This window comes from Onychostruthus taczanowskii, unplaced genomic scaffold (assembly GCF_017590055.1).
Source record: "Onychostruthus taczanowskii isolate IOZ18803 unplaced genomic scaffold, ASM1759005v1 scaffold20, whole genome shotgun sequence".
NCBI lineage: Eukaryota > Metazoa > Chordata > Aves > Passeriformes > Passeridae > Onychostruthus > Onychostruthus taczanowskii.
Window position 1 is genome coordinate 3,421,969 of NW_024499240.1, and position 27,421 is coordinate 3,449,389.

Consider the following 27,421-nt stretch of genomic DNA (forward strand, 5'->3'; position numbering starts at 1 on the left):
CATAATAGCATTGGGAAAATGCTATTCCAAAAGTACTTCCACCTCTGTGCAGAAAGATTCTCATGAGGCAGGAGTTACATGAAGTGAAGCTGTCCCTTGCTTCCCATACCAACTAGCTGACAAGTTGTCGTTACATTCAGTTCACAGCACTCTTGCTATTATGCAGCTCTTTTTATCCTCCTCATTCCCTGTTTAGCCTTCCTGGTGGAGGGACTCTGGGCCCAGACACACTCCTACCCAGAGGAGTCTAGTTGGAGCAGGAGCTGTATTTGCAGACCAGTTAGCCAGGTGCTATCCCAAAACAGTATCATAGTTATATCTGCCTAGAGGAATAGGGTGTTGGAAAATGCAGCTGCCATGGACCAGACAGAGAGGCGTACAGCAGGAGACACAAATGACACCATCTACTATCAAGACTAATAGGTCTGGTTTGAAAGATGTAAGCAAATGACTTTGGAATGGTTTGGGAATATTGCCACTTAGACCCAGGGCTGGGACATTTTACCGGTGAGGCAGCTGCAGCAGCAAGACCAGTCCACCTCTGCACTGAGCATTCCATCAAGGCTTGCTGCTCATGCCCACACACCATGTAGTGCCACCTGCAATCCAATCCCTTTTCCCAGGTACCAGAGGTTTTTCAACAGCACGTAGGAACAAAGTGGCACGATGTGGCATCCAATACACAGTGAGTGCATTCTGTTGGAGAAGCACACTTCCCAAAATTTAGCCCTCTGTGTTTCCCAGCTGCCTGGAAAGAAGGTAATGTTACACTGAAGAGTAGCAGCACAATCACCCAGCTTGGGCCGTGGCCCTGTGCTCCTGCAGGGAGGCAGCCTGCTCCTGTGCAGGCAGGAGTTGGCCTTCTCAGCAGTGCCATCCTGAACAGCAAACCCTTGTCACAGACGTGATACTTGCTGGCTGCTGCAAGATGCTCATGTGCTTAGCTGAAGGGTAATAGAAGAAATGCTAGAGTACAAGAGCCAGTAAAAAAAATACAATTTATTGGTTTAATTTGGGTCACAAAAGTACTGCCCTTTAGGAAAAAGAATTATGAAATAAGTTTACACAGTCATGGTAATTTTTAATGAAGAGTCATTCTTTTTCTGTGTCCTTAAATAATAATATTAATTAAATATCATATACATATGTCTGGCAGGTTATTGATAGTCACTCTGTCAATAGTTTCCTGAGCCATCAAACTACTTATTGCTCTGAAATGTAAAAAAGCTAAAAAGATTAAAGCAAATAATGCATATTTTTCTTTTACTTTTTAGTTAAGGTCCAAAATACAGGCTTCCTTAGAGAAATAGCCATTTCAGTGCTGGCTATGTGATTTCAATAGGGTATGTGGCAGTGATTCTGTTAATGGAGTCGTATAAAAGTTGAAATTGGGTTTTGCTGCCTGGAATTACGGGATGCAGCCTAATAACCTTTTACCTTTACAGCTCTATTTACATACTGCTACTGTTGCAGTATTTTATAAGAAGTGGTGTGACTTCTTATAAAGTAAGTGGAAACCTGCCTGCCCCCCTCCCCCCCCCAGCAGATTCTAGGACATGAAGAATAACTTTTCCTGTTAATAGTCTGCTGCACACAGTTTAAAATCAATATTTAAATATTGAAACTGTAATCTATACTTTCTAGCTGCTTTTCTCCAAGATCCTAGTCACTAAAGGAAAGAGTCCTGTTGTGCTGCAGACAATAACCAATAATATATTTCAGTGAAACTTATGGTAGATGTTACAATAAACTGTGACAGATACAAGTTTCTCCCAAAAGAAGCTCCTTCCTGACCTCCCTCATTTCTGAATATATTGCTGCTCTGTTTATCAACTGTATTTAATACAAAGAACTAATTATGCCTATTTTTTCCACCTTCACTCATGACTGTATTACCTTCTGAAAAAAAGAACATATCCATCACAATTTCAGTAGAAGAGGTTTAAATAACTGATGATTAACCATAGAATTTTACACTAATTTAACCAAGGCATTTATTCCTATTTAAAAATCTTTTTGACAGCTGATTAGAGTGATGAGTATTAGGTGGAGAGTGATGAGCTAGGAAATGATCCTCACCAGCTTCTGTTCCTTACCTTGCTTGCTTTCCTTACTTTTGTGGAGCTGCCTTCTTTGTAAGTATTGACTGGTTCGTTAAAGGGGCACAGCTGTGCCAGTGCTGCAGGTGCACACCCAGCCTCCCCCAACAGCATGGCTGATGTGTGTGGTACAGTGGGTGAAAGAGTGGGGCTTCTGGCCTCTGCTGTGATTATCTGCAGACCAAACATTAGGACACATTTGATCCCTTCAGAGGTACAGCATCATTTGAGGGGTTGTTTTCACTCATTCAGCTTACATAAGAAAGGGCAGTTTCCTAAATACCAGAGTCTTCCTTGATTGCTAGTTGAGGCATCATGGTCTGACTGCAGGTAGTGGCAACTCCCCAGATCACCAGGAAAGATCTTTCCCAGTTTCAGGCTTTTTTTCCCTTATCAGTGGGCTAAGATACTTCCTAAATTCATCAGCCTGTGCTTAGTGCCTTGCATGCGCTGGCCAAGTGTGCTTGATGCAGACAGCTACATACATTCAGGGTTCCACAGATCTCACTGTATTGTATAGCACTCACTCTGTAGCACAATGGAGCACCAACATACACATCCTTACCACAAAGTATTTGCTTACAGAAATCTTTCAAATTTAGAATCACAGTAATTCAGCTAATTGGAGCCCCAGTAGTAACAAGCTTCCAGTAGGCTCCTTCCATGGCCATCAGTTCATCGTGAGTGCCCCTTTCAATGATGAGTCCTTGTGACATCACAGCAATGATGTCAGCGTTCTGGATGGTGGACAAGCGGTGGGCGATGACGATGCAGGTGCGCCCTTCTCTGGCTTTATCCAGTGCTGCCTGCACAGTCTAAAGGCAACAGACAAAGTGTCAGAATAAAAATGTGCAAACACAACAAGGCTCAGAGCTGGAGGAACCCAGTTGCTTCAGATTAATTAACCATATTATGCAACACTTGTAAAAGGGACAGTGAGACTAAATCAGAGGTTCTGATATTGATGTGCTTAGCTGGGTCATGAACTCTGTTTAGCAGTAGTACAAACAAGGGACAGCTAAACATAGAGGTAGAAATTAAGGAAGGCCTTTACTCTGCTGCCATGCTAAATGTCAACTGAATGCTTTGAAATCCAGGCAATTCAGACATTTTTGATGAAGTGCTGCCTCTCATAGATAGTTTAAGAGCACTTGGGGCTGGCTGTTTTTTCTTACAGCTGTACCTGAAGTGCAGGCACTTCTTGGAAAGATCATTAAATGTGAAAGTGCTGAATTCACAATGTGGAATAATGTGCAATCATGCAGCAGAGTATGTTGGCATATCTATAGAACACAAAAGGTATTGTATGTTGTAGGCCATTGTGTTAACTTTCCCTTTATTGATTCTCATTGTGCATTTACCTTTTCACTTTCCGTGTCTAAGGCAGATGTAGCTTCATCCAGTAATAAAATTTTAGGGTCTCGTATGATGGCCCTTGCTATGGCAATGCGTTGCTTTTGCCCACGAGACAACTGGGATCCCTGAGCCCCAACATTAGTTTCATATTTCTGAAAAATATACAAAAGGAATATTTTATTCAGATGTAATTTAACACACCAGTACACAGCTTAAGGAAGAGCAGGAGAGAGGCAAGAAAGTTGACCGCTGCTGACCACTTGCAGAAGCTGGGAATGCAGAAATAACATACAGCAGCAAACATGTTTAGGGTGAGGTTTCCAAGCTCTGCTTTGTCTGCACATGGCCCTGAGGCCCAGGCAGCACAATGATGAGCCTGGAAGGAAAATGTGATAGCAAAATGTTGGCTGATTTGTCTGAGGCAAAAAGAATTCTCCCTGCCCTAGATTTGGGAGAAGAGGCTGAAAGCGATTTAAGGGCTTTCTAGAAAAGTGCTTTGTTTGGGTGCCTAAATTGTATCCATACCTTATATTCTTTTTATATTTATATTATTTCAGTGAATTTAAATACTTCTCAAGCGTACATAAGCAGCCACCTTCAAATGTTTTTGTCTAAGTATCATTCCTGCTCACAAGGCAAATCTCCCACAGCTGGGAACAGGATTTATGTATTTACCTACTGTGTAAGAATTCAGTAGTAACTCATACCCAGACTTCAAGGAACACAACAAATGGTCACAGCACCCCCTTCCTCTTACTGTCACAGCTGTAAAAGGACATAAAAGGAGCATGCAGGTAGCAACTTCAGCTGGTTTCAGAGCAACTCCTGCAATGAACACTGAGCAGCCAAGGCCTCTCAGGTACTTACATTAGGCAGAGACATGACAAAATCATGCAGTTGAGCCTTCTGGGCTGCTTCTATGACTTTTTCCATTGTTGCTTCTTTTGTGTTACTGCCATATTTGATATTTTCAGCAATGCTGCAGTCAAACAGCACAGGCTCCTGTGACACTATTCCAATTTTTGATCTGAGAAACTGCACATTTACGTTCTTAGAGTCATGTCCATCTATTAACTATGAGGAAATGGAAGAAAACTTGAAACATCATTACAAAACAACAGCTTGCAACACCCAAACACTTTATAGCAAAACTAAATTATTTAACCATATCATTAAAACACAAACACAACTGATTTAAAGTGATTGGTTGAATTGCTTGTCTCTGACTCCTTTGCACATGATGTGTATTTTGTAGTATGGCTTTCATCCATACCACAAAATACACTAGATCATTTGCTCAACAGAAGCCCTAGTGAACTATTTAATTGCTTAAAGTTAGGCACATGCTTTATTGCCTTCCTGACATAGTGATCGCCACACACATTTCTTCCCAAGATAAATCAATCTAGGTGGGTAAATATTTACATTAGGAAAACATAAAAAAGCTTTCTAAGCTATCAGTAATTGAATAACTGGAAGTTAAATCTAGGCAAGTTCCAGGTTCTTTGTTGCTCCATTCAGACTTGGTTTTGCTTGTGCTCTCACAATTCACAGCATACACTTGTATGTTTCATACAGGAGCTACCAAGGCAAATGCCTATGGCCTACCTAATGCATAAAAGTGCACCTGAGGCATGTAGTTCTCTTATCTTGTCTGAATATGTCTGAGATAATACTTGGGAACTGTCCAAATAGTCCACACCTGTCCTTTTGAGAAGGAGAGGAAGCCTCAAAGTGCACATGTATGAGCCACCACTACTAGGCTGGACAGTAGGACAGGCAGAAGGCCCTTGGAGCACTGCTGAAAACCAGAGCACAAAACCCGCATTTTCTTTGCTTACCACACTTCCTTTCTCAGGGTCATAGAAACGCTCCAGAAGCTGGACACTGGTGCTCTTACCACAGCCACTACTTCCAACAAATGCCAAAGTTTGTCCAGGTTTAACAGATATAGAGAGTCCTTTCAGGACCTGAATATCAGGCCTAGAAGGGTATGTGAATTTACAGTTAAGAAAGTCAATGCTTCCCTTGAAATCATCCTGGTGAAAAGAAAAAGGAGAAAGATGTTACAGTGAGCACAAGCTCAACCCTGAATTGAAAGTACAAGACAGCTCTTCCTCAGATCCATTCTTGCATCTTTTGCTTAAAAATTGGCATTTGTACTTATGAAATTATCTCAGGAAAAGGGAAAAAACCATACTGGAGTAGCTGTCCTAGCGTTGAAGCTATCAGTCATAACACTATTCCTCTGCTTATGCTTCCCTGCATGGCACTGGTCAGAGGCATAAATTGGAAATGGCATTGCCTTGCCACTGGGCACGTTTTTCATTTTAATATAGACACTGTGTATAAAATAAGTAATTTCAATTTTCTGGGTCTGACTTTCCAATTCACCAGAAACTGAGAATTTTCATTTTGTCTGACGCAACAATTCTTTGCCTCCTTATGAACACCCCCCCACCAGTTAGATATAAATGGAAAAACCTCCATTATAATCAGCAATAGTAAGGTTTGCCATGAACTGTAAAGCAGGAAATAAGAGCTTGCTGTTCTGTGAGTGATCCAAATCAGCTCCATTCCAATTTACAGGAGTTTTACACTGAAAAATTCCTAATGGCTGACTTTATACTACTCTTCCTGTCTAGTACAGAGCTTGCTTCCAAAACAGCAAAGACAAATAAAAATTTTACAATGAGGATAGCCTTCTTGCAAAACATTGATCCACACTGACTCCTAAATCACTAATGCAACATCCACGCCTGTAGTGAGCTGACTCACATCACAAATTACACATCTCTCTTACCCATTTTTCCCCTTTTTCACTGTAAACACTGATTTTAGGAAGCCGATCAATCAGTTGAAAAAAGCGTGCAGCAGATGTTTTGGCTTTGGCATAGTTTGGGGTATAGGAAGAGGCTCTTCCCAAAGCAGTTCCACTGGTGACAATTGCAGAGATCACCCTGTGGGGAAGGAAGGGGGAAACGGTCATTCTTGGGAAGTCATCAGGAAACTGAACACCACATTGAGTCCAGAACCTTTAGAGACCTGTTTGTGGCTCTGAGCAGGCTCTCACCTGAACACAAAGCTGTAATGGAGTCCTTCATTGTCAACAAGAAATCCCCCATATCGATAAGAGACAGAGTTGGCAATGAACACAATGCTCTGGGCAAAGCCAAAGCAGAGTCCATACACGTGTGCTTTTTTGATTGCAGCTCTGTAGGGCATATCCAGGTGCTTCTCAAAATTGTCAATAAACATTTTCTCTTTTCCTATCCCAGCTACTGTTCTGATGTTAGAGAGAGCTTCACTGGCAATCTGGAAAGGGGGGGGGGGGGGGAAAAAAAGGGTAAAAGCTCCTAATTTTTACTTGGAAATGTAGAATGTGGTCTCACAAGTGCATGATTTTTCATGAACTCAGCACACTGATGCAATATATAAATTCCTTCAGACATGATACAAACTGGCCCAAACATCAGACAGCCTAAAGAGACTTTTCCTACAAGCAATTTCCTATTAATTTCCTTGAGAGGAATGATCTGCCTGCTCCACTGGAGCTGTTACTGTAAGCACTTTTAGGGAATCAGGCACCTGCTCTCACTTGTGACTTATCTCACATAAGGTGAATAAATGTGACACCCACAAAAGGAAAAATTGTTTTAGGAACTTCTTTGGTTGCATGGATTTATTAATTAAATATGTTTATTTCAATTGTTTTGTGTCACTTTTAGCAATAGTCAAAAAAAAGAGTTAAACCCCAACTTCCATTTCATAAATTGAATCCACTTGAATTTAGTAAGTTTCCTCACCTGCTCACCCTCCCTCCCTCTCATGTCCAAAAGGCTGATGCGGTGGAACATATGAATCTTCAGTGACACAATTTCCAAGATTTTTACCTTGTTACATAGGCAAAGAGTAAGCAAATGCTTGCCTATGCACATAGAAAAATGCAACACTGGAAATTATGAGACAATCACCACAGAAACTTGTGTGGAACTTTTATTAGTTGTAGGCTTCATATTTTAATTTATTCACAGAATTTCGGTATATATCCCAAGAAAAGAGTACCACAATTTCATCTGCAGACGTAAATTAACGGCTTGTTTGGTCCTAATTTCACCCTTTTAATCTCAAGTAATTTTACTAAGAAATTGCTTTAAAATGTTGTCGTTTGCTTGGATTTTGATAGCAGATTCATAATGTAACACATTGCTTTGGGAGGCAAGTGTGGTGTTACAGCTTATGAATGTTTTCAGCATGTAGGAAAAGATCTGAATGTAGACAATCAGAAATCCAGTTTTAAGGGTTTTTTTTTTCTGACCAAAATTGAGAGTCAATGCCTTGCATTATCATTCAATGTGAAGGAACAGATAATAGATATTTTGAATTGGATTGTGCAGACATTTTCCATGTTTAGCATGGCTCATGAGCAATCACTTTGGAAGGAAGAATTCAGTGTTTTTAGCATTTGGATGCAGTACTGGCAAATAAATTAGACAATAACACCACACACAATCAATCATCACCAAAACTGCTGAAGCATTGCTTAAAATATGACTTCATCATAGCCTCTGGGTTGTTCTATTGAGTAAGAGCTGTTGCCTTGACTCATTAGTGAAGTTTCTCTCCTTGTCAAGAAGTATTTTGATTTACGACTTTTGTAAATAATTATTTTGGGTGTGGGCAGTTGTTCAGGTCCTAATTCTTAAGGTGGGAAGGGCTATGAGCTTAATTCTTAAGCTGGTGCGACCCACCAAAGGAACAACTGTCCTCTCTAAAATCCATGTACTGATTTGTGGTTCAGTGCCAGATTCTCAGGTGCGAGAATTTCTAGGTGAACAGCTATCACTGCTTTCTGAGGACAGCTTAATCACAGGTCATCAGCAAATGGGAGTTTAAATAAAACCCAACAAAGGTGAACCACACTGCTGAGAGATCTACGTCTACCACTTCAGTAACTTTTGCAAGGTCAGTCCCATTCCATGCAGCAAGTGCTTTTGCAGGTAGGGAGTTCCCATTGCTGTTTCAATAGTTTAACAAGCTGAAATATTGCAACTTATTCACAAAGCATTGCCAGGTTCATGACATTTGAATTACTGATGGTCCCCTTTCATCTAACTGCGACTGCAAATATAAATTAGTTTTTAAACAGCATTACCCGTCCAGTGGCTTCCAGTGCTTTCTTGTCCTGTGAGGCAAATCCTGTCAGCATTTTAGCCTGCACAGCTCCAGATAAAGCCAAAAATGGCAGGAAACACATTATTACCAAACTCAGTTTCCAGCTGAAGTAGAAGGCGATGACCATGGCCACCCCAATGTTAGTAAAGGAATTGACTATCATTCCTATCTGCGATCCAGTTGCCTTTGAAGAAAAGAAACAGAAATCATTGATTTGTACTTCAAAAACAAATTAAACAAATCTTCCTATAAAACTTTAGAAAACTGTAAATTAAAATAACATAAGACACTAACAGCTAGACTGCACAGGAATTTAGCCAGTCTGGATATACTGTTTTTAGTTAATTGGATCAAGAGCAGGACTGAAAAAGTCCAATATTCCTTTGATCCACCAATTTTTTCATTGAGAATTCAGAAGATTGTTTCTACTGTTTGTGAGAAATATAATGTAATTATTGAAATCTGTTGCCTTGGTTCCCTGGAGAAGCACTCATCTGAATACACTGTTTAGCCTCTACATTTATCCATGTAGATATAAATAATCAACAGGACTATTTTATAGCTTAGCTATTAACAACAAACCCTCAGCAGTGCTAAAATCAGTAAGCAACATCACTGAAAAGGGCTGAAACAAAGTTGTATTTCTGCCTATCCCTTTTTTAAGGAAAAAAGTTAAATACAGCTTTGACATCATCTTTATTAAATACATTTGTCTGCTCCTTACATACTTCAACAATGCTATTCTTTCTAATAGACTTATTTACTCAAAAGTAATTTTCTTTCATAGCAATAAACAGCATTCTAAATAGGAACTATATTGCTGTGTATTAGAATAAAAATGTACATTTGATATCCTTGATGATTTTCAGTCAAACTCATTTGCTGGGTATGAACTTGGCAGCACAAAATGCTCATCATCTCCTCTCTGACCTGCAGCAAGGTCTGTGTCAGGCAGTGAAAGGTGCAGGGTACTTCTGCACAGCTCTGGTCTCCCTCACCCCCTGCACGCTGTGGGCTGGATGGCTGTGCCTCACTCTTGTGCTTCAAACAAAGATGTCCCTTAGGACATCACATGGTTCAGTCAGAGTTTTACAAGTTTATTTATTTCAATTAAAAGATACCCTGTGAGGTTTGCAGCAGGTTTCCCTGATTCTGTAGAAATTGCTGCTGACAGGGCTTTTGGAAACCTCTTCTCTAAAACCCCCGTTAACTTACAATCTTCAGTCAAGCTGAAACATGGCAATTTTTGCAACAAAAGAAATCTGTACATCTCCTTCCTTGTTTCTAGAAAACTGCTTGCATTGCAGCCCAGCAAAATGGCATCTGACTCACTTCTACCTAAGGATCTGTTCAGATAAGGAACATATATAGCTCAGCATGATTTAACCCTCAGCCGCTAAGGAACACAATGCATGCAGCTAATGTCCCACTTTCCCAAACACTGAAACTGGCTGCAGGAGTCCCAGCCGGAGCACCAGCCAGTACTGCAGAAGTGGGTTGTCAGTTTAGATCAAAATTACCACAACATGCACAATACCATGCTGAAAACTGGAAAACATGGTTATTAATGACTGCCACTAACATATTATTTTGACATGTTTTTGAAATAAACACTTTAACATTGAGGCAAAAAGCTAATTCTTCTCCAGAAAAAAAAAAAAACCAAAACATTAAACTCCTCCACTGGGTGTTCCCATTCCATTGTTGGTTGATATTTTATTGATTTTTCTGTTCTTTTTTGTACTTTCAGGGTATACCATATACTACCATTGGTTCCATGGTGGCAGAAATAGCTTAATTGGCTTACCAAGAACTGGTCTACACTGATCTGGCTGGTTGCACAGTAGCTAATTTCTGTGACAACATGCCAAAAGAGGCCTTCAGTCAGTGTCTATAGTAAAATGATTCATAAGGTGCCAGGTCTTACCCCTTGGACCTGTGAGGCATCTGTTGCAAGCCTGGTAGTCAAAGCACCGGGGCTGTTCTTCCGGTCATCAAACCAACCAATGTCTTGCCCAAGCATAGCCTGGAAACCAATTTTCCGTAACCGTCTTGTAAGCAGCTCACCAGACTTGGCAAAGGTGTATCCCTGGGGTACATGAAAATAAAAACAGACTGTACAGAGAGACACACCCACCAAGAAAGGGTGCAAAATCAAAAATATCTATTACTAAATTGGACTATTACCTGGAGAAACTGTGTGAAAAATGAAAGAACTCCGACTAAGACAAAGAGCACACAGACACCGTTGATCTGGGTTTTTTGCTTTTCTTCATCAAGAATGGAGAAGGTCTTTGAAAAGAAATAAATAGAAATGTTAGTTTTGCTGTGTATGACATATGTACTTGATTCCCAATTGCCAAGTGCAGAAACCCATTCTGCAACCAAAGCCAGAACACAGAGTTCTCCCTCATCCCCTGCAAAGGTCTGATTCCTTATTTTTCCTAAGGTGACCCTGGATTAAAACATAATGGGATTTACTCCTGTTAACCAACAAGTTCAGTATGCTTGGTGTCTGCACGCACTACTCCTATTTGTGGCCTATCCCTGGTTATAATTAACCATTCACCTCCCACTGTAAATAATGATAACCAGAGAATGTCAGTGTAATAAACAGCATAGCAACAAAGCAACAGTAAAATCTGTCCTGTAAAATCAAACTATCCCATTCTGCAGCTATCCTAACATGGTCAGTTATGTTTTCAATCTGTGTTCTTTATTAAAAAAGTAAAAAAACCCACTGACCATAGCAACATGCAGCATGGACAATAGCAGCAGGTTTATAAAAAAGAAAGATTTGTTGCTGAGGTGTCCATATTCAGATCATGTAAGTCTCAGCAGTTTTAGTGTGGAATCTCATCTAGAGCCATGGACTCCATGCCCAGTAGGAGTGAGAGCACACCTTTCAGTTGGGTTTCACTGGAAAGGATCCATACTCTGAGACAATTCCACAGGGAAAACCAAAGCATGAGTAAAAGAAACTACTGTTCAAAAGGTACATACACAGTATTATCTAGCTCTTCACTGACTTTTTGGGACTTATTTCTGAAAATCTTCAGGGCAGACTTAGCTAAATTTATCTTTTCATTTCATAGCTGTGGGGATTTTTCCCTCACTTCCCCAGCATATTTGTCCCAGAATACAAGCCCACGTGTCTGACACAATAACATTGCAGGTATTTGGGCAGATCTGAAAGCAGATGTATATTCCATCTGCCTGACTGCTTTGGCATCAGACAGAAATATTTTAAATTTATGAATAATAAAACACAGATATTGGACTTCCCTCATGTTCATTATGGCTTGCTTTTTCTTGCAGCCTCTCTTCTTTGACAGACTGAGGCCTTCAAAAGTAGAAGTTCATCCTTGGCAATGAAGGTATTTAGTATTGTTAGCCCCAGACCTCCCAAGGTCTAGAAGACTCCTCTCCAAAGGAATCAAAGGTAAGATTCACTGTGGAATGGTTATAGCAGTGTCTCACCTGCTGTCTAGTGAAGCCACAGTCCTTGACATGAGGTCTGGACACTCAAAAAGTGTTTGGAGGTGGTACACCTATGTCTAAAGGCATTAGGCAGAAATCTTAAGTGGATCAACAAGGCCTGGAACATCCTTTTTTCTCCTGCTCATGGGATCTTACTTAAATGCAAAACTGCAAGTTAATGTAATTCAAAGTAACTTCCCAGTGAGGAGTGTCGAAACCAAAACAATACTCACAAAAAACCAAACAACAAAAGGTCAATCTTTTTTTTTTATTTTTTATAGACTGCTGGCACTGCTCTTAGAATCCTTTTCTACCAGGAGCTCAAATGCTGGGTCATTCATTCATTCATTTGCTTTTTCCTGCCTGTAAGGTTTTTGACCTCCAACATCTGTCTACCTTTTAGGGCATATATTTTTGCACCCATGGGTACCTACCATGACCTATGCAAATGAGTGGGAAGCACAAGTTTTATCCTACATCACATGGGTACCAAAACCACAAAAAACCCACGGCATTCCCATTTTGTTCTCAGTGAATGTGTTGTTTACTTAATAAGATACAGCTTGAACAGATGGGATTTCTCTAGCCTAATTCTTGAAAATTCAGGACACTTTCCTAGGACCAGTTAGAGCAGCACTGAATATCTTCAGGCAGCCCTGCAGTTTCCCACCAACTTGTCATTTCCCCAGAAAGCTTTTACACAAAAGGGGACACATCCTTTTTTCTATCACCACAGGTTTTTGAAGAAATAAACACTCATGGCTGAACTTGACAAGTTTCAAGAGAGGTGGTGGTAGTGGATCTTGATAATATTGTATCTTTTAGTGAATGTTAAAGTTTAAAGCATATTCCTACTTCCTGCTTCCAAACCTACTGATACTAGCCTACTCTCTGCTGGTGGCTGTGAACCCAGGTAAAATTACCTACTTCTCCCTAGGCATTCCGCAGGAATCAGGCAGCAAAAAGGTGCTTGAAATATGTAAACAAAAAAGTGAAGCATTTTTTAGATCTGATCCAAAGCTTTCTCAAAGGCTTTCCAAGTCTGCATAATAAAATTCTGCAGAGAATGACCTTTGCATGTCTCTCTCTCCACTGTACCTGCATGTGAGGTATTTTTTGTCTCATCTAAAATAAACTGTATGCAAGTACAGAAACCCATTCCCAACAGTTCCTGGAAAATGAACAAAAGAGATAATGAAGAACACATGACAAGTAGTGATAAGCTTACCCCTTCAAAGAGCTCTAATGATAGTTTGATGACAGTGATATTTATATCTCTACTGAATAATTGTTTACCAGCAAGAAGGTTAACCCCATTTTCATTATGAGATCTAAAGATTTGCCAAAACATGTCAAGTTGTGCATCATATATTCACTCTCCTCTGTTTCAGAGCTAAAATACACTTTAAAATATAAATACCCCAAGAATCTGACTGAATAACAAAGCATAGAGTGGATTGACTGCTCCATTCACAGCTGCTGCCAGAGATCCAAGCACCAGGTATGGCCATTCAGAGGCATTGTATTTCAAAATTCTGGTAAATGGTACAGGCTTGGCATCTTCCTCCACAACATATTCCTAAAAAGAAAAAACAGGTTGCATTTGTGAAGTGAATGCATTCCATCAGTGATGCTCTCCCTTTGACAGTGAGATAAAATAGTTAGCCAGGTTTGTTAAACTAGTGGCCCAAATAGCTGATCTAGCTTTGGACAGGGGAGGCAAAGACAGCTGCTGTCTGGAGCTCTTTTGGAGCTCTAATAAGTCAAGTTTACTTAAAAACCACTGAAATAAACAATAAACTTTACCATCCCTGGGGAAAAAGAGAGACATTCATATCTTCTGCAGCTCTAATTGTTCCAGCTGCAGAGGTTATTTACAACCAGCTTGAGATTTTATGCCACTGAAACTCAGGCCATTCCCTTTCAGCTGTCTCCAGATAAGGTGTGATGAAATATTCAGTGCCAAAACTTAAATTCCCTCCTCACAAGCAGCTTTTTCTGTCACTCATTCAATCTCTTAAATACTACTTTAAAGTGAGTGACCACACTGATCAGACTGCATCAAATTAATAGGTATGTGATATCATTAAAACAGGAGAAATTTCAGAGTGACAGCTGGATTCAGGCTTTTTACATGGTAATTATGCCTCCCTTCTGTGAAACATCCTCAGACTATATGCTGAGTTCCCATAATTATGCCCAGTAAGGGCAGAATATTCATCATCAAATTATAACTTATCCTTCAGTTTGATTTGTGCAGAATTTTTGTAACACCTTGTGTGCTCAGCCCTGCTCATCTCCCTCAATTCATATGACTAGAAACAGTCAGACAAAAAACACACTGTGTAAACCTATCTTTTGGAAATATGCAGGGAGGAGTGGGTGGAAACATCTTGTATTTTCTCTTTTTTCTGAGCTGGTGCCAGAGTGATAGCACTCAAGCCCTCTATTTTTCCACAGAATAGGCTTGGCAATAGCAAGAAGGGTAACTTCTATCTGCTGCTCTCTGTACTGAACAACTGCGGCCATAAAAATGGATGCAGGGAGCTTCATAAGCACTTTGGAAACCCACTGTGCATATTCCTACATCTTCTGTTTAATTTTAAGGCATGCTGGCCTTTATTTTCTATGCCAGTTGAATGAGGATACTGAAGCGAAAGGATTTTGGGTTAGGTTCCAGTGAGGGTGTCTCTCTGCTCAAGTCTCCAGATGATTTTTAGGTGAAAGTGAATGTATTCTTTACTGAACAGGAAGCAGTGCCATTTCTACTACTGAGTGCCCATTAATTACATTTCACAGACTGAGCAGTTTGCTTTTTGTCATTTAATTCAGCTTTTAGGAATGTATGTTTTTCAACTAAATCTACAACATATAGAAATTTACCAAAAGGCAGAGAGCAAATAGCAAATTTCTCTTCTAGAAAATTATATGGAGCAATAATCAAAACATCCATCAAAATGCAGCCTAGAGTTTACAGAGAGATAAGAACTGAAGCTGTGGTTTTGTTTAAGGAGAGAAAAGGATCAAGCCAAGATGTACCTGCCAAGAACTCTTAAGCTACAAGCACATAGGTACCGGTGAGCATTAATGAGTAATATAACCTATTCAGTTGAAAATTTCATAACAAACTATTGGACCTGACCTGTTTTGCTTTTCCATCATCTTCTCCATAAGAAGGCGTAAGATAGGTAGACTCTGCAGAATCTCCTCCAATAGACAGTGGAGGGTCAGGGACCACGTTAGAGAGCTGGGATCTTGAGCGCTGCCGAAGTGAAGCTCTGCAGAGAGAACAGAAATGGCCTGCTATTTACAGCTTAGTAAAAACAATAACTGCTTGCAAGCAGGTACAGTTTTCATGTCAATTAAATCAAAATGCACTGAAGCAATTCATAGGAATCCCACAGACATTTTCTTTCTTAAATATGTTCTCTTAACTTCTTGGGAAGAAAATATCTCACCAACTAAGACACCAAATCAAATCACTGTTACCACTACCAGTAATTCAGTTTAGCAAAACAGGAAGCTGAAACAAAGCACCTCTCTCTCTGACAAAACATAACTGTGTAATGTAAGAGATGTATTCATTTGCACGTGCCTGACATAGGCTTGCCTGGAAGAAATAGTAAGTGTCTAGGTACAAGAAAGTCTGGCTGTAAAATACTTTAACTTTCATCAAGTAGAAGCCATAATAGAAATATGCTTGTGGATTGCATTGATTTCTCAAATAACTGCACAACAAGTAATTTTTCAAATGACTGGACAGAAAGTGCATTAGATGTTACAACTAAGGCTGTATGTTAGTAATATCAAAACCAGAACATTAACAGAGTAGATCAAAATTGGAGAGAATGTACTATGGATAGAAAGGACCAAAATAAACAGCCTTGCTGTTTATCCATTGATTTCAATTAGTAACATTATTACTCAAGCTATTTCTTTGCAAGAGAACTCTATCTCAGTAAACTGTTTGCAGCCCTTCAACCCTCTTTTTACACAGCACACAGAATAGTTATTTATTAGGATTTTGGAATAGTGGGATGAAGTAGAAACATTGAGAGTAGTCTGGAAACATTGTGATTTACAACCATTTTTAAGACTCACCGCAAACTGGCCTGATAGCTTCCCCTGCTGAATGACTGGACATTCTCAAGATTTGGCTCAACCACATTATTCTCTGCTGCTGCAAAATACAGTATACAGAGCTCTGAATTTAGTGCCAAAATTGAAGACAACCTAAATACACTGTGGTTGTGCAAAAAAGTGCATCGCCTCCAAGTTATAAATTGAATACTTTGTAGAAGGAAAGGGGTGTAATATAACCTTGCTACTCAACCTACATGTTTCACAAGTTTTATATCTGTATTTGACATAGTGAAGTTAGCTGAATATTAGCCCAATGACCATCTCATATTGAATGTGACTACTAAAGCATATTTACCTATTTTAACTCTGCAATCACTCTCTTATTTCAAGATAACAATATCCAATGCATGCTTCACAAAAATACAACAGATTATCTATTGAACCTTAATTTCCAGAAGCTTTGATTCAAATCTGCCTCTAGCAAAACAAATAGGATAATTTCAGCATAGTCTGTAATGTGCCTGAATTCCAAACACAGCAGAACTGGACTTTTGGCACTCAGTGGAGTTATAAAATGATGGATACTTCAGGTCAGAACTAATGGTTCAGAGCAGACTTATATAAGGAAGGTCTTTCAGTGCATATGCAGGAAAAACACTTTGGCCAGGGCTATCAGTGTATTACTTCTATGAATGATAAAATTCAGCCACAAAAGCAGAACAAAAAAAAAGCAGCTACTAGCCCTTATAAAAAAGAGGAAAAAAAAAAAAAAGAAAAAAGAAAAAGAAAATCTGCATTCTGTGGGATTTCACATTATTTTATAAAAGAAAACAAAATGCTTACTTTGTGTTTCTTCTCTGTTAGGTGCTTCTCCTTTGCTTTGTAAGGTCACCAGCATGAAATAAACCCCTTTCCTCTGCAAGAGTTCCTCGTGAGTTCCTCTCTCTACAGCCCTGCCGTGCTCAAACCCGACGATGACGTCGGCGGCTTTGATGGCTGACAGGCGGTGAGCGATGGAGATCGCTGTGCGGCCGAGGCGAGCCTGAGGAGACAACAACAGCCCCACTCCCAGCACAGCACACTGACATGCTGGCAAATGAGCACTGCAACCTAAAGGCTCGTCAAATTAACTGGAGTCCTTCTAGTGGGTTCAGCCCACTTTGACTTTAACTCCATCCACAGCCCACAGAGAAGCACCTGTTTCTGGGCGTTTCTGGGCAAAGGTTTCTGTTGATGTCCCAAGGTAAGTAAAAATTATTCTCAGTCCATAATACTAAGGTTCTACTTGTACCTATAAAACAGTTATTAAGAAATTCGTCTGACTGATTTGTTACAATTTAGGAGCACCCTCTGCAGAGTGCATTATAAATAACTTCTGCCCTTTCGAGTCTGATTTTTGCTATACTGTAGCAAACCTTATGAAGTGCTTCTTGGACAATTGCTTCACTTTCATTATCCAGTGCTGACGTAGCCATATCCAGGAGCAGGATTTTGGGGTTTCGCACCAAAGCTCGAGCAATAGCTATCCTCTGTTTTTGACCTCCACTCATCTGGCTTCCACCCTCTCCAACATGAGTGTCAAATTTCTGTGTGAAGGAAAAAAGATTAAAGAGGTAAGAAAAAAGCCTGTTAAGATCCTGGTGAAGGTATTGGGAAGATGTCTCAGATTTGTCCTTGGAGTAGACTTTAAACAAAAACATTGTTAATGCAGCAGTTTCAAAGAGCAACAGGTGAAATAACTTTCTCCATAATGTACAAAATCATTTTGCCTGAATCAGGTTTTCAACCCCATGCCAAAAGCATGCGCTGGTTAAAAAGGTGAGATGTTCTGGTTCAGCTTGAAACAGCTATATCAGCAGAAGCTGAAATGGAGAGGAATCACCCGCCCACTCTCCATCAGATGATTCACAAGCAAACTTTTCCTGGCCTTGTCTACTGATGACCTGTAACTCATGAACACTGTGTCTGTGATTCATGGATATCATACTCTGGCAGCACTGGGTTCAGGTAGACAATTAACACACAAAGCCTGGCATATTGAGAGGCAGGATCATTATATTCACTTAGAGCTAAATCTTTTTTATTCCTCCATTTCCATGAAATAAATAGGGGCCTTTGAACAGCCTTTCAGTGAATAGTTTCCTGGAAGCCTTGAAATGCATAGATGGAGGATAAAGACAATGTACTAATATTAGTTAATGGTACTTGAATCATGTCAATAACATTCACTGTTGTAACATGTCATTTTCAGAAGCTACTTGGCAAAATAATATTCTAGAAAAGTAGAGAGCTTGATACTACCCAATTTGGGCTTTGTAAGGAGGAATTATTGAAGCCCTGTCATCATCAGGGAAGAAACTGGAGAAGGAACCTCCAGCTGGCTTACAGAGCCTGTACAAGGAGGTGAGGTTGTGAGCATCAGTACGGATGAGTGAAGTAACAAATGCTAGCTAGTGAGAGGCTGAGCTCTACATTGCTTTTGGCCTGAACAGAAACAGATCTCCAAAACATGAAAAATACAACTTTTAAACCATGCTATGATTATTACCATGATATTGAATGTTGTGTAAATGGTTCCTGAAGAACTAATACTCAGGGTTGTATTTTGGGGTGGGGGTGGATGTTTGCTTTTATAACCTCATGGCATACATGTAGTAAGACCTAAATAACTATAGTCAAAGGAAAGGTTGTTGCCTATCTGTATTAATCTTCTGTCCGTCCACTTGAGCATAAATTGCTGCAGGCTAGGAGGGACAAAAGGACAAAAATATTCTTTTTTGCTTATCAAATACTGCCAAACATTTTCCAGGGCAGAGCATACCTGTGGTAAGTCCATGATGAAATTGTAAGCATTGGCCTGTTTGGCTGCTTTGATTATGTCTTCCATGGTAGCCTCGTCCCGCCCGTAGCGAATGTTCTCTGCAATCGTGGTGGCAAAGAGCACTGGTTCTTGTTCAACTATGCCAATTTGTGAGCGCAGCCACTGAATATTCAGGGAACGAATGTCATGGCCATCCAGGGTAATCTACAATTAGAACATGGACACAAAATCAGGAAAAAAATCAGGGACATTATGCCCTCCACTTCAGAGACAAAGAAAGACACAGTGGAATTGAAGGGCCTGTGATGCTGTGTTTCCATAACCAGCATAAAAATCAGCTTTCAGATACAGAAGGTGGCAAAGCAGTGGCAGTAGTGTTGGCTCTTGGAGTTGTGCTCTTTGATTTCCTTTCCCATTTCTGCTTGGCATCAGAAATAAAACCAGGTGAAAAGTAATCAGGAAAGTGATGATTATGTTATTTACAGTAATTTGTTTCTTTGTGTTTTATATATTCAAATACAGGTCAACATGTATGTGATTATATGTTCCTATTTGATATAGGAACACATAAATGGAAGGAGATTTTCAACAGCTATAATTCGTATTCTTAGCCAAGCCATTACTAAGTGGTAATTGCATATACTGAAGTGATATTATGGGTTAATGTTTAAATGTTCAATACGGTGCTTTCCAGAAAACATTTGTCACTCCTGAATTATCATTTCTATAGGTATAGTTTCTACACAGATTTAGTACTGAATTTTTATTTTCTCCTAACAGTTTGCTCTTTCACATAATTGTTTTTATAAGACTATTAAGCACAGTTTTATAAAAGAAATGTGCAGGAAGATATTTCACTAATTTAAAAAATAATTAGGAAAAAAAAAAAAGAAGAAGAAAGATATGAAAAGGAAATTAGTAGTCTTCCTTCCCACCTTGGAGAAGAAACCATGCCATTCTTTCAGTTTCTGGAGCCAGAGAAACACATTCTAGGCTGGGAAACTCACCATGCCATCAGTGGGGTCATAGAAACGCTGGATGAGCTGTATTGTTGTACTTTTCCCAGCTCCACTAGCTCCAACAAAAGCTGTTGTCTCTCCTGCTTTAATCACCATATTAAGGTTATCCAAAATCTGGATAGGAAAAAACCACCAAAAACAACAGAATCTATCTATTTTAATTCTCCCACAGTCATACAACCAAGTGAGTATATTCTGTACCTTACAGTAAAGATTCAAAGCAATTTTACAAAATTCAGAAAAGTATTATGAAGAAAGACGACAAAGCAAGCCACATATGTTTGCACTGTTTGAAGACTTTGTAGATGCAGAGCACTCATTTCTGCATCAGGCAGGCAGATTTTGACCTTTAATTGTTCCTGTTGTTCATCATTAAGAACTAGTCAAGTTAATACACTAGAGGAGTTATTAAATTATATTTCCTTTAAAGAACACTGTGTGTGTATTGTGAATGTATGCTACAGCATAAATATTAAGAAAGTAACCATGAAATTTTGTAGGAAAATCTGATACAACATGTGCTTCCATATTTAGAAGTAGTAGCACTAATGTGCTTGTCCAATAACATGCTTTTCCAAGGAGAATTTGTCAATTCAAACACAGGAGTAGAGAAATAGAGGGATATACAGCCTACACTCCATTCCTTTCCTAGCCTTTTAAAGGGTCACATGGTGCATCCCCAGGGTAATGGAAGAGTTTTATAAAATCTCCTTGCACCATTCAGTTTATTACTTTGTGTTCTATCTCACACACATGGATACAAGGGCATCACTGATTGCAAGAGAAGCTGTACACAGGTGAATTTGCCCAGAATTACTGGGAGTTTATGTTCAGCAGCAAGGAATATGCAGATGTGGCAGTGGATATGTCAGAATGGTAAAATAAGCCAAACAGTAAGCAGAAGAACACTTTAATGGAAGAATTATTCTGTCTACTTTTAAGCAAAGAGTCTGGGCTTCTGGAAGACAATCTCTATGGAAAATCTAGAAATTGATGGCAGAACCAGGATATTTTTCTTGTTTACAATAATTGTGTTCACAGGATGGGTGATGAATAATTACCTTTATGTCTGGTCTGGATGGATAATTGAATGTTACATTATGAAATTCAATTTCCCCTCGTACTTTATCCAGCTTGTAGCCATCTTCTGACATGCAGTCAATGGTGGGCTTCTAGGATGAAATTTATTGGGTTATTTATTTATTATGAAATTTATTTGGGTTATGTATTTATCTGCTGCTAAACAGTCACCAGTGATGCAGTAGATAAATACAGTACCATACAAAGCCATGGCACTTCTGTTTGAACAGCACTTGGCTGCATGGAGCCAGCTGCAGGCTCTGCCCCAGGGATAGCAGGCAAGGGACATGGAATTGAGGGCCAGAGTGATGGGGGAGTTGTCACTGGTGCGTAGCACAGACAAGGATGCACCCTCTTCTCATTGTAGGCTTACTGCAAATACCACAGCCAACCACTCAGGCAGTTTTTACTGGAACTGAGTAGCTGACTGACAGAGGCATTTTGGCTAAGCTAATTTAGCCAGCTCCTCAGGGATAATATGGCACTACCTCACTCAAAAACATCCTCTCACAGCGCCGAACAACCAATTCATTGCTGAAAATTTTCAGGTCTTGCCACTTGGCAATTAAAACATCCATCCTTGTGCACCCAGTTCTAAGAGCTGAAATACTGAAGTTTTCCTAGGAAGTGCTTTGGGTCTCCCATACTTTTGGCCAGGTCTTGGATATTGTGGACTGCTAGACATGAGAAAAGAACTAAAAGATATTTGAGGAATCACAAAGAAATAAGATTTTCTAAGGATAGATTTCTGAAGCATGGAATACAAGCAGTAAATTAAAACTATAGCAATGAATATTTGATAACTGAAATTTGCATGCTTTTTTAATATAGACTAACAGATTGAAAGGAAGGTTAAAATGAGAAATGTGTATGTTCTAAGATGTTAAAAACAGCTACAAGACTGGTTCCACTTCAGGAATATAACTTACTTAAATTCTGATACTGATCTATGAAGAAGTTTTACTGATCCTGCAAATGAGAATCTCAACAGGACTAGCTTTAGTGCCAGGGCAGAGCTGTGCTTGTACTGTCTAATCACAAATCTACAAATGTGGCAAGCAGATGGATCTAATTTTGTCACCCTTTCTGTAGATAGATGAAATGTGACGTTGGTTTGCTTTTTTCCTCTCAGATTATTTGACTCAGCCTTATCCTGAATATTGTGATTAATCGTTACTGTTAAAACTCTTTATCATTTTACATTTTTTCTCAGAAAACCACATCCCTAATTCATCTCTATTTTCAGTTCATTTTAGAGCTTTAGCTTATGAAGTGTATATGTTTTATCGTTATTGCAGAAATTTGAAAGGTTACTAAAAACTGTTAGCATTACCATAGCCTTATGTGCTCTGTAGAAGACAAGCAGCATTTTAATGTGTTTGCACAGCTTTCAGCACAATAAAGCTTGTCAGTGAACAGAGATAATACATACTTTAAGAAATCAACAGTACATTTCCAACCACTATATTTATAAAGCTATACAAAGGTATCAAGAAAGGAATCAACAAATTGGCATCTCAGGGTCTCTCATACAATTATTTCAAGTATCTGTTTAGATAATATTGTGATTAACATTTGTAACAGCTGCCTGACCAGTGCCTGTCCCATTTTTGCTCAGGGTAGCTCTGGGACAGGTGACAGAGGCCACCTTCACCGCTAATGCCAACAGAGCCACAGCTTTTGATGCCATCTGGAGGCTGGGAGCTATGGGATGGTTGCTGCAAGTTTGGTTGCAGAGTGGCTATTACTGCCTGCCAGTACATCTTCCACAGGCCAGCACTGATAAGGAGAAATGGGGACAAGGAACAGCAGCAGCTGAGGTGAAGCTTCAGAACTCAGAACCAGGCCACTTAAGAAATCTGTTCAATGTGTTTTTTGAGCCCATGTGCACCCCACTGGACTTTTCTATTGCACAGTCACTTTTTCTTTAATCAGATTCCTTTTTCCTCATTTACACTGCAGATAAAACTAGTACCACTTCACGCTTATTTAATTTTTTTTTTGCACTAGAAAGTAACACAGTTTAGAAATGCATTACTTACTTTATCTATTGTCTCAAAAATGTTTGTTGCAGCCCCACGACCAGTGGCAAAGGCTTCCAGACAGGGAGATGCCTGGCCAAGATTTAATGCTCCTATTAAAACACCAAAGAAAACCTGAAGAAGTGGAAAAAGAAGTTAACAAAATATGACATCACATTTTTATTATAGCTTACAGCTTAGACAAGCAAACCCAACTACAATAGCTTTATGACTTCTCGTGCATCTGCTGAACTGAAGTGATTCACTACGTGAGCATTATTAGCCAACAAGAAAGCAAATAAATGCATTTCAGAAGGCATTTTTGCTGTCTTTCACAGCTCTGCTTGAGGCTGAAGTAAAACAACTCGTATTTGTCTTTGCCTAAAAAAGTATGCATCTAGGTATTTACTGAGATGGCAGTGATGTATTTTAAGCCATCTCAGTTTGACTGGGTGCCTTTTCCTTGAAACAAGGTCTGGAATAGGACATTGGTGGGACATAGATTATTTCAGGGATGCCTTTTACCAGTAAGGAAAAATAGAAAGAAGCTTAAAACACTGTATTACAATCTTTGTATATTGCAGTTCATGTCTCATCCAATACACACAAAGCTTACTTTTGAAGGAAGTACCAGCTATAGAGAATATTTTTTCTCTGTCTTACAAAGAAATGAACTGTAAGAGTTGCTACCAACACTGGATAAGCCACTTGGGAAGGCAATACTTAGTATATCTCAATGCACTATGGGAGGTGTATGACTTTTTGAGAGAGCAGGAAAAGCATATTTCAATGTTTTGTATCTAAAAATTCCCCCTCCTCCCCTCTGCCAAACTAGGAGTGTACGGTAGAAAAGATGAAGTAGAAGAAAATGACTGGAAGCTGTGAGGAAGGGCATAAAGGAGACTCTCTCCATTGACAGCTACAGTTTTTCAGCTCAGGGTAGCTCCCCACTGTTTGCCATTTGTCATTTGGAAGTACTGGACTATAGTTACTGTGAGCAAGGCAAAGAAATTGCTCACTTTGTTTTTCACAGCACTACCTCATATCAACTATGGGTATTGAGAACAGGTGCAAATGTTTTCCTCCTTGAACAGAATGACTCAGGTTTACAATGTTCTCAGAGTAATTTGCCAAGTTCCATTTAGCAGGAAGCTTTGCACTGTGTGCAGCAGGTGGCTGGGAACTCTCATGGTGTGCAACAGGCAGAGAAGGTGCAAAAGTAGATGTCTCATCAGAATACCCAGAACTTACTAAGGTTCAGGAAAAGTTGTTCTGAGTTTGGACTGGAGTCTGCCATTTGGGCAGTCCTGGCTTAAGCAACTAGCCAAAATACCTGTAGATGTTGGCTTTGTTGCATTGAGGCCAAAAGTGTCTAAAGCACCTACTATGCAGAAGTGAATGCACGAGTGCCATGCAGGTTAATGTAGTTTTTGTACACACTGCAGCAGCCACAGCCAGGTGTGTTTTGATCTGCATACATGTTTACATGGCCTTTGTAAAAACAAAACAACAAGAAATGGTTTCTCGAACACAAAAGTGTTCATGAGAAATTAGATGTGACAAGACTTTCTTTAGTTAGATGTCTCTTTACCACAACATTTTTCATCATAAAATTCTTCAGAAAAGCCAAGATCCCAGAAGCCCCATGCTGATCCACAAAATGGAAAAGCTAGTTTCAGGCTTCTGACAATTGTGTGGGCTGTCAAATGAAGGCATTATTCTGATAACCATAGGTAAAATTCAAAATACTTAAAATAAACATAGAGGTTTTTTTTTTTTTGTCTTATCCAGTTGTGTCATACATATAGTGAGTAATGATCTTCAAAAGACATAAATAATTTTTGTTACCATGGAGCCACCAGATACCAGAACAGATATGTGTTCCAGAATTATTATTTTAAAGAACAGTCCAGAAAAGTTGCATCAAGCTAAAATGAGTACCTGCAGAAGAGTGCCAGGTGAATATTCTTCTTCCTCAAGGACAAGTTTAGAACCATACCAAAAGGCTAATGCATAACTTAGAAAAATTATAAACCACATGTAACCACTGAATAATCCCATTATCATTCCTTTTCGAATTCCCCAGTGCTGAGCAAATACCAAGTTTTTATCATATCTGTAGAAAGAGAGGAAAATAAGAGGGAATTAAGTAAATTTGACAGAAATTTCAAAATGAGCAAAGATCATATGAGGCACCTTTGATGACTCAGCAGAATGTCCACATATAGGGTTGATACAGAATCATTCTGAAGTGAGAGAGCACTGCTGAAACCAGAAATGCTCCCAGATCATTAAATCCTTTTATGTTCTTGTGTAATAAGCACAAGAAAAGCCACACTCATTGCCAATACCTCATCATGGGGTTTGGAGTTTTAGCAGATTAACACAGGATTTGAGAATCTGGCCAACACTCCAGAGCACATCCTACAGCCATATTATCTTTTCATAGAACTTAAGAGAAATTTGCAGAAGAAAAACCTGATGTTTTTCTAATGAAAAGTGATGTCATGATTGAATGTCATCATGAGGATGTCCTGATGAAACTAATTCTCCTACTTAGCTTGAAATACTCAAAGTTTTCAGAAATGCTGCAAAAGTGATATATCAGACAGGGTTTAAAGAAAAAATTGACAGAATGTTCCTACAAGTAAGCATGAAATGAAGATAGTATTGCTGATGCTTTATTTCACTGATAGACTGAATTATCAAACTAGTTCTGCATAAATTTCTTGAAACCTAAATTTCTGAAACATACATGCATTTAAGTTTCAAAGCTACCAGATAGTCATAGTTGTAGAATATAGAGATTAATTGTTATGAATCTGATGTGCATTACAGCATTGCATCACTTCAGGAAATAGAAATCAGAGACCTTAGAGTTTGCTCAAACAAACCTTTCAACTTCTTTCTTCTCCCCACCAAAAGCAGCCACTGTTCTGATGGATGAGAGCACTTCGTCTGCCACAGCTCCAGCTTTTGCATAAGCCTTTAATTCTCGGCCTGTTAGTTTTGCCACAGCCTACAAAAGCATAAGCAGTGCTGGTTACACCTGAATTTCAGGTACAGAAAAGTACAGAGATGAGCAATGCTGGCTACTCTGCGCTGGGTGCTCTGCACTGGGTCACCTCCTGCACTCCAAGCAGGCTTTTATTAGGCATGCTGCACACTTGAAGACTTAGGCCTTCTAGTGCCAGGGCATACACCTTTGTAGCATATGTTTAGCAACAGCTCTGCTCCAAGTAGCTGGAAAGAGCAGCTGACAACTCCTGCTTTCCCTGCCTCCCTCCCTCCCTCTCTCTGTTCTAACTAGGCTGAAGCAGATTGCACACTGAGGGTTTGTGCACTGTGGGAGGAAGAGGGAGCTTAAGCACCAGGAGCAGCCCTTTAACCACCGTGGCAGATCCCGACTTCAGGAAGAAGAGGTAACTGTAGTGGTGGGGGAGGATAAAAACAGATGTTGGCACCACTGTGCTTTGTGGGCTGATAGCAAACAGGTCCCTACACAGCAACCAAGAGCTCATTGGATACCAAAAGCTTACTTAGACTCAAAAAAATGGTCAAATTAATGGAAGAAAATGTAGTAATTTACAATTCTACACAGAGATACTACATTGACTTGGGAATGAGATATCATTAGAAAGTGTAATGTGTCAGTTTTTCCTTTCTCTTTCCAAATACCCTACTCCTTGCATCTATTAGTCCTTTTTGAAGACAGGAAAGCAGGCCAGATTGACTTTGGGTCTATTTTCTTCATGGTGTAAAACAAAGACTTGGGCTGGAAAGGCTCATAATGAGGAAAAACTTAAAAGTAGGTGTGTGACTGGAAAGAGATGGGTAAAGTAAGAATGTAAAGGGAGAAAAATAAAAACATAAGGGGGAATAAGGTGGAAGAAAAGAAGGAAAAACATTTTGGCTTTTATTTCATTCCCTGCCAAGCTTCTGCTCTTCCACTTCACATGAGTCATTATTCATATCAGCTACTTGCAGTCATCACAAGGTGCTAAAGGAGAACTGGAGGACAAGAAATTAGTCACAGTTACATTAGATATTTGATAGCAAAATGATAGCAAGCTGTTCCTGATGTGAAAGAAATGAGATTCCAAAGGACTGAACCCAACAAGAATGAAGAGGATGAGCAGGAATTACCCAGCCCTGCTGAGTGTGGGAGAGGAGAGGAGAGGGCAGAGGATCCTGCAGTTTCCCTTTTCACTGTCCTTTGGACAGTGACAGGAAGTTCATAGGAAGTGGGTGGAGAAGCAGAACAGAACAACTGGAGAAGGTGCAGCA

General features: G+C 39.6%; 1 protein-coding gene across 1 annotated transcript in view; it reads right to left on the reverse strand.

Annotated features, from left to right (window-relative positions):
- Positions 1 to 2,713: 2,713 nt before the first annotated feature.
- The window catches only part of ABCB11 (ATP binding cassette subfamily B member 11), a 36,787-nt gene continuing 12,079 nt past the window's right edge, over positions 2,714 to 27,421 (reverse strand). The window contains exons 9-28 of the mRNA XM_041403313.1: positions 26,029 to 26,153; positions 25,076 to 25,250; positions 23,156 to 23,269; positions 21,095 to 21,205; positions 20,022 to 20,147; positions 19,015 to 19,218; positions 17,609 to 17,779; positions 17,037 to 17,235; positions 16,212 to 16,290; positions 15,253 to 15,388; positions 13,531 to 13,689; positions 10,818 to 10,922; positions 10,558 to 10,719; positions 8,611 to 8,814; positions 6,529 to 6,770; positions 6,259 to 6,415; positions 5,297 to 5,494; positions 4,323 to 4,529; positions 3,461 to 3,607; positions 2,714 to 2,914 (exon numbers count right to left, since the gene is read on the reverse strand). Of these exons, the coding sequence (XP_041259247.1) occupies positions 2,714 to 2,914; positions 3,461 to 3,607; positions 4,323 to 4,529; positions 5,297 to 5,494; positions 6,259 to 6,415; positions 6,529 to 6,770; positions 8,611 to 8,814; positions 10,558 to 10,719; positions 10,818 to 10,922; positions 13,531 to 13,689; positions 15,253 to 15,388; positions 16,212 to 16,290; positions 17,037 to 17,235; positions 17,609 to 17,779; positions 19,015 to 19,218; positions 20,022 to 20,147; positions 21,095 to 21,205; positions 23,156 to 23,269; positions 25,076 to 25,250; positions 26,029 to 26,153 (3,222 nt within the window). The remainder of the gene's footprint in view (positions 2,915 to 3,460; positions 3,608 to 4,322; positions 4,530 to 5,296; positions 5,495 to 6,258; positions 6,416 to 6,528; positions 6,771 to 8,610; positions 8,815 to 10,557; positions 10,720 to 10,817; positions 10,923 to 13,530; positions 13,690 to 15,252; positions 15,389 to 16,211; positions 16,291 to 17,036; positions 17,236 to 17,608; positions 17,780 to 19,014; positions 19,219 to 20,021; positions 20,148 to 21,094; positions 21,206 to 23,155; positions 23,270 to 25,075; positions 25,251 to 26,028; positions 26,154 to 27,421) is intronic.